The sequence below is a fragment of the Silurus aristotelis genome, assembly GCF_946808225.1.
Source record: "Silurus aristotelis genome assembly, chromosome: 27".
In the NCBI taxonomy this organism is placed as follows: Eukaryota; Metazoa; Chordata; class Actinopteri; order Siluriformes; family Siluridae; genus Silurus; species Silurus aristotelis.
In genome coordinates, this window is record NC_139600.1 from 6,387,141 (window position 1) to 6,394,640 (window position 7,500).

The following is a 7,500-nucleotide window of genomic DNA, read 5'->3' on the forward strand; positions in this document are numbered from 1 at the left end:
TTAAAGTATACTACTTACTATGCTACTTTTCTTTACAGTCATCTTACTATTTTAAGTCCAGGGTAAAGCAAAGTAAAGCAGAGAACTTCAACAGATACAGAGTAATAGCTTTTCTTTTGTCGCGCTACACAATAAAAACTCAAACTTTTCAATAACTTTAACAATGTTAAAGTTAATTTTTGGATTGAAAATTTATATAAATGGAGAAATATTTATTGTTGAATTTGTAGCAGACAGAAGTCAAAGATCCGTAGCACACCTATGTAGCACGAATCATGGCCCAGTAGCACACTTCACTTATGTGAAAGCACAATGGTGCATACCACAATACGTACTGCTTACCCACTGCAAACAGGAGTGCACGTTAACCTGGTGTTAGAACATGCTGCCTTAGGAAGAAAAATCACATCAGTTTTATTACTTTCCAATAACAGCATGCTTGATCAAATAACTACAAATACCTGAACTGTTCTTCATAGAATACTATTGTGTTATATTTATGTAAATATATTCACATAATGTGACCAAGAATCCAAAATATTTAAACTGTTACCTCACGATGATGCTGGCAGGAATTCAATTCAATTCAATTCATATTTATTTGTATAGCAAATAACAATGAACATTGTCTCAAAGCAGCTTTACACAGATAATGTGGTGATTAAAAGTAAATATGTTCTTTATAAGTAAGTTTGTCCCTGATAAGCGAGCCGGTGGCGACTGTGGCAAGGAAAAACTCCCCGAGATGGCATAAGGAAGAAACCTTGAGAGAAACCAGACTCAAGAGGGAACCCATCCTCATCTGGGTTGCACCGAATGTCCATTTGTAGCAGATATAATGGAATGTTATTTATAAGTATTCGGCATCCCTTGAAATTTACGACTTAAGAATTGTAATTTTTTAACTCCATTAGACTGGCAGGCCTGATTGCAGGAGCAGATGGTGCATTGCTGGGTCTCAATTTTTTTTTGGGGGGATGAGGGGGTGGGGGTACAAGACATGCAGTTTTCTCAACAAGCCAGTTCCGGCTTGCTAATGTTGCTTTCCTTCAATCATAACAATGTCTGGGCGAATATTATAGGAACGAGAGATCAAACTACTGATGCATGTTGCAACAGTTTTTTTTTAATTACTTATACTGTTTTTTTTTTTCTTAAAGTATCTTTGTTGCTTTTGTTCCAAATGTAAATAGAAAACATTTTTTTGATGAAATCACAATAAAATGATTGAAAATATTTAGTTACAATACTGAAGCCTTTTTTTTTGTAAATTATCTGCACAATAATTATCTACCTACCCCACTAATATCTTTAAATATATTGCATGTAGCTATAATGTGACTAATGTGTCAGACAACTCCTTGCCAAGCTAAACGTTACCAGCTGTAACAGCTAGAATGAGTCTTAATACCCTCAACTGTAATTGATTTGCTAATACAAAAATTATCGAAGCAGTCTGCATGCTGACACCTAGCGATTGCCATTCTTTTAGTACCACAAGCATCACCAGAATTTTTATTATGCTAGCTAACATTAAGGATATTAGGAATAAAGTTTAGCTTGAGTTACAAAAACAGCCTTCTTTCACCTTAGAAATATTTCTAAGTTAAGAAACATGTTGTCTATATCCAATGCAGAGAAGCTCGTCCATGCGTTTATGACCTCCAGAATAGACTACTGTAATGCATTACTAGGTGGATGTCCTGCATCATTAATAAACAAGCTTCAGTTAGTCCAGAATGCAGCAGCCAGAGTTCTCACAAGGTCAAGAAAATATGATCACATAACCCCAATCTTATCGTCCCTACACTGGCTTCCTGTTAAGTTTCGAATAGACTACAAACTATTACTTCTCACTTATAAAGCACTAAATGTTTTGGCTGCTATGTATCTATCCAGTCTTTTAACATGCTACAATGCGCCACGCTCCCTGAGATCTCAAAACTCTGGTCTTCTAGTAGTTCTAGAAGTCCACTAAAGGTGGTAGAGCATTTTCACATTTAGCTCCTAAACTCTGGAATAGTCTTCCTGACAGTGTTCGGGGCTCAGACACACTCACCCAGTTTAAGTGCAGATTAAAAACATATCTTTTTAGCAAAGCCTACAAATAACACACGTCACATATCATAACTTTGTGCTCCAGGACATCTAATCACATGCACATTATCAGCTTGTGCTGTTAATATCATGAACAGCAGTTACGCTAATTCCTCTCCACTGCTTCTCTTTCTCTCCCCATCCCGAGACACCCTGAGGTTTGGCCAGCTCCAGTCACCTCCCACCTCGTGATGATTACGGACCTTTGAAGAAGTAGATGCAGAACTCGCAAACATCCCGAACCATCTAGAGACGTACCAGTGCCATTTGGATCCCGCTACATGTGTGGAGTTTGACATTGGACCTCCTGGATTGTTTAAAGGCTCTGGCATGGAGAAGCTGATGCTGGATCTGTGATGATCACAAATGCTGAGCTTATAAATCTAGGAGCTACTAACCATATAGACTGTATAAGACTGCAGAAAGAACATCACTTATAATCTTATACTCCAGTACTCATGTTAGTTCTCACTCTCCAGTGTTCTGTATTGTTGAAAGATTTATGATCAAACTCTTGATGTCACCCAAATGAGGATGGGTTCCCCTTTTGAGTCCGGTTCCTCTCAAGGTTTCTTCCTCATAACATCTAAGGGAGTTTTTCCTTGCCACAGTCGCCAGCGGCTGCTCATCAGGGACAAATTCACACCATTCAACTGTTGATTTGTGTAAAGCTGCTTTGAGACAATGTCTGTTGTGAAAAGCGCTATACAAATAAACTTGACTTGACTTGACTTGAGCCAATGCATTTCCACTGACTAAAATCAATCAGTAATTTCTAATTCAACTTGTACTACAGTTGTTCCCGGAGCATTTGAATTAATGGTAATACTTTTCTAGGAATTTCGATTAGCATTATTATTTGATTCATCTGGACACATCATCTGGACACATCGTCTTTCTACATCTACATTCTACATCTTCTTTCTACATCAATCCCTCTCCTAAAGGTGACCCAGCTGATGCTAATCAAACCAAAAAATTGTGTCCAGATGGCTAGCAAACAACTTTGCTTCAAGGTTATCGCCTTTTAAACCACAGCTACCTAGAGGCTCCCTCTGCTGCATTTGTTGTATCATGGATGGCATTGCTCTCCTCCTTCAGGCAAATGCACTAAAAGCTTTAGCCAGAGAACATGCTATGTATCCTGTCCAAATGACGCCAATAGGGCAGTGCCTGGGGGACTCAGACAAAAGAAGGATTCCTGGTCTCCAGGTGGTGACTACAATAGACAATGGGAAATTGAACTGCTTCTCCAGGTAAACCAGCAGGCCCAAGGTCAAAATTCCTGCAAATGTTTGGCAGGTTTAATCTTTGGCACGACGTTCTACACTCTGGTTTAGCAGATGTGATGCAACATATTCATGTAAAATGGCAGGTTCTTTCAGATAGTACACCTTGTGATTATTCCAACTTTCTTTTTAAATACCACCCTTCCTGCCCCAGAAAAGCATCTCACTCAGAGATTGTCATAATAATTACCGATAAAGTTTGAGGTTTTCTTGTGGACAGTGTGTTTCTTTAGTGTAAGCTATCCATCGATGTCAGAAAAAAGCAATAATCTGAGGCAGATCACAGATTCAACCAAACTGGACAGATAAACACTGGAAAAAGCTCAGGTAACTTTTTCTAGCCTAATTAAAAAATTGTTGTAATCCAATTGAGTTGCTTTTCTTCTCAACACTGTTGTAAATAGTGATTGCTAAGTTACTCTATCCTTCATGGCAGCTCAGTTTTGTCTACTTTACTCTGCCCTCTCCTATTAACCAGGTGTTTCCACCCACAAAACTGGTGCTCACTCAATGTTTTTTGTTTTTCACACCATTTTGTGTAAACTGTAATGACTGTTGTGTGAGATCAGTTTAAACCATTCTGATGTTTGATGTGAACATTTATAAAGGACCTCTACCTGTATTTGCATGAAATTATGCATTGTGCTGCTGTCATATGTATGGAAATTTGGATAACTGTATAAAAAACAAAGTGGATGTACAGTATTAGTGTATCCATGACCTCTCAAAAAAGAACTACTATTCTTCATGGTTCTTTACTTTTCTGCTCTTCTCCTTTCTGTTTTTTTTCCCTTTCTCAAACTACTTGTCTAAAACTTCTTCAGAATAAATCCTCAGTTTGATTTTTTTGACATTATTACTCCTCAGTGCTCCAAGCACCCTGGCATTCCTGAGAAGCCCCCTTCTCGTTATCAATGAAGCTGTTGTTGGAGAGGAAGGTGCACAGCTGGTTGAAAACTATGCCGGAGAAATTCTTGGCTTTGACAAGTAACTGGGAGATGATGTGGAACTGAGTGAGCTGCTTGAAATTCTCCTCCATGGGGATCCAATTCCCTTCTGCAAATATCCATTGTTCTGGAATTTTGCCCTACTTTGAGATGACTCAGAGAATCTTCCACAGTTGTAGCAAAAGTTTAAAACAATTCTTGCACTTTCTAAATGAGACCACTTGACCATTTAGTCTGGAGTAGAGTATGGTCAAACTCAATATTTCCTTGAACTTTTCTCAGGTATAAGTTTTAATCATTAAACCACATATGAAGGGATGTTCAGGATTCTGCATTCTCCTTGGTTCTACAAGAGCTGTTTAAGTCAAACTGGGTAATTTTACAGGTATACTGTATGTAGATGCTAGCGTGGCAGTACTACATGCAGTAATAAGTGGCTAATGTGTCCTATTACTGATAGGCGGCACACATGTCGCGGGCCGGTCCAGAGGCCGTTAATCAAGATGACAGAAAACAGTGTTAGTGCTGGCATGGAACAGCATGAGGTGATGAAGTTTCTTATGAAAAAGGGCATAAAACCCGCAGATATCTACAGAGGACTTCAAGCACAGTACGGTGATGAGATGCTCAGCCGCAGTAAGACATTTAAATGGTGTAAACTTTTCAAGGATGGCCTTACACCTGTCAGTAATGATCCTGGTCGTGGTTGTTTCCATTCCACATCAGTTATTCCTGTGAACATTCATCACGTGGATTGACTGATCCTGGAAAATCAACAAGTTCCTCGAAGGTCAACATTTTAAAATGGGTGACGAAGTAAAGCAGGCTGTCCTAGGATGGTTCAGGCGTACTGACAAATCTTTCTATACCAAATCTTTGTGTATAAATGTAGCAGGTTAGTATGTCAAAAAAGAAATTAAATTTCCACTCCTTAAAATTTGTTATATTTTATTTTAACAAAACAGTACCGGTTTGACTTGAACACCCTTTGTAGTTCCACAATGCACTCTTATTAAATCCCAACCACTTGACTATCATCTTAGATTCCCCTTGGGTATGTAACTGGTTAAGGTTCTTTGTGCTTGATTTGTACTTCTCCACACAGAGGGCTCGGTCCCAGTTGCCATCTCTTTGGGGGTTTCAACCAATCTTTCCTGATCACTAATGACTAATTTCACCACTTCTCATTTTACATTATTTGGTCATATGTTATCATCCTGTAAACCTTTTAAATTAGGACATCACTAGTTGGTCAATTTTAACAAGCAAAGATGAAAAATGGTTAAAAAAAAAAAAAAAAAAAACCTTGAATTTAAACCATTTTAAAATGTTAATTAAATAACACTGATGGCAGAATGGTCAGATTGGTGTTCATGGGAAATTAGAGAAAGAAAAAAGAAAAGGAAAAAGGGATAGATTGTTGCACTCTTTTATATCTTGGTCGGTGTCAAATTTCTAATTGATAAGAATATCTGCCAATTTTGACCTTTCAAGGCTTCCAAAGATAGCAAATCCCATGTATGTATGCTCACCTTGACCTCCACATGAGCCATGAGCACTGCAAAGTTGGTGAGATGTGTGCAGGAGCAGGAGGTGTGTGTGCTGTTTGTGTCCCCCAGCCTGCAGTCCTGAGTAGACCAGTAGCCCGCCATGGTGCGTTTGGAGTAGCTCCAGAATGAGCAATTCGGGTTAAAGTTTGACTCCGACTTCTACAAAAGAAGGTCATAATTGGAACTTGATGCACTTCAGTCACAAATAAATCACACAGTAGTTATGTGATTGTGTATGTGTGTGTGATACCTGCAAGTGGCTGACAACAAAGCGAACAGGTTCGGACAAGTAGATTTTGTTGCTGTCCTTGTTTATTGCTGCTGTTATTACGGGCGAGTTGACGATGAGCGAGTAGTTGGGGTAAGCTGCTTCGCTTCCAAGCCGAACGCTGGCATTCTCTGTGGACAAATACTGACCCAGATTCCTATACAGAACCAAAGCCATACGGATCTCACCTGAGGAACACACAACAATATGACAGAGTTTACAACCAAGGGCTGGTTTGGTATAACAGGTAATGTTTCTTAGATCAGTGAAAACAGAAGGATGTTTTATATTTGTGGATTTAAAGCTCAGAAAACACTAGAAAACACACTGCAAAGCTTGAGGAGTATAATAGGAATCAAAGTGGAACAAAGAGTTTATGAGAAAGAAGAAAAGAAAAAAAGAAAGAAAGAAAGAAAGAAAGAAAGAAAGAAAGAAAGAAAGAAAGAAAGAAAGAAAGAAAGAAAGAAAGACAAAAAAGACAAAAAAGAACGAAAGTAAGAAAAAAGGGGGGTATACCATTGCGTCCTTGTTGTTTCAGAGTTTTTACTGGGATTTGGATGAAGTTTCCTGAAGCTTCCGACTGAGGAAACCTCAGATCTGTCTGCATCATGTCGGTACTGAGCCGTGCCACCTCCAACTCTGCAGTTTTGCACACACACACACACACACACACACACACACACACACACACACACACACACACACACACACACACACACACACATCGCTGTCAAAGTGCAATATTGCGTCAATGTTATTCCGGCCTTTTTTTTTTTTTAATCTACAATCATCAAAAAACTCTTAACTATTAAAAATTTCTCATTAGAATCGATCTCATGATTTTTTGCTACAAAAGTTTTAAAGCCTCATGTTCTCTAAGATTTTACTAGTTAAACTGCTTAAACTGGTTAATTAGGTCACAAACTAAGATCCAGTTATAGATTATAATTAGAAAAGCGTTTTTTTTTTTTTTTTTTTGTCAGTACCAAAAACATGAAGTCTTAAGTGCATAGTGTTTCACTAAATATGGGTAACTTAACTCACAACATGATTCCCTGTACAATGTACAATTGATAGTAATGGTGTAAGAGGATCTGTAGATATTTAGACCCACATACACTATATAGACAAAAGTACTGGGACACCTCTCTTTTACAGCCATATTTGGTTCTTGTGTCAACTTGGAGGCACAGAGTTGTATAGAATGTCTTTGGATAATGCCTGCTCCTTTATAGATATGCTTAACATGGGTTGGAGTGGAAGATCTCCTCCCATAGAACTCAAACCCTACCGAACACCTTTGGGATAAATGTGAACTCTGGCTGCACCCCAGGCCTCCTCACCTCACC

General features: G+C 38.6%; 1 protein-coding gene across 9 annotated transcripts in view; it reads right to left on the reverse strand.

Moving 5' to 3' along the window:
• The window catches only part of adgrl3.1 (adhesion G protein-coupled receptor L3.1), a 203,832-nt gene that overhangs the window by 39,432 nt on the left and 156,900 nt on the right, over positions 1-7,500 (reverse strand). For all 9 annotated transcript variants that reach the window (XM_083532498.1, XM_083532500.1, XM_083532499.1 and 6 more), the window contains 3 exons: positions 6,668-6,790; positions 6,134-6,339; positions 5,866-6,042 (listed from right to left, as the gene is read on the reverse strand). In XM_083532498.1, coding sequence (XP_083388624.1) covers positions 5,866-6,042; positions 6,134-6,339; positions 6,668-6,790 — 506 coding nt within the window. The remainder of the gene's footprint in view (positions 1-5,865; positions 6,043-6,133; positions 6,340-6,667; positions 6,791-7,500) is intronic.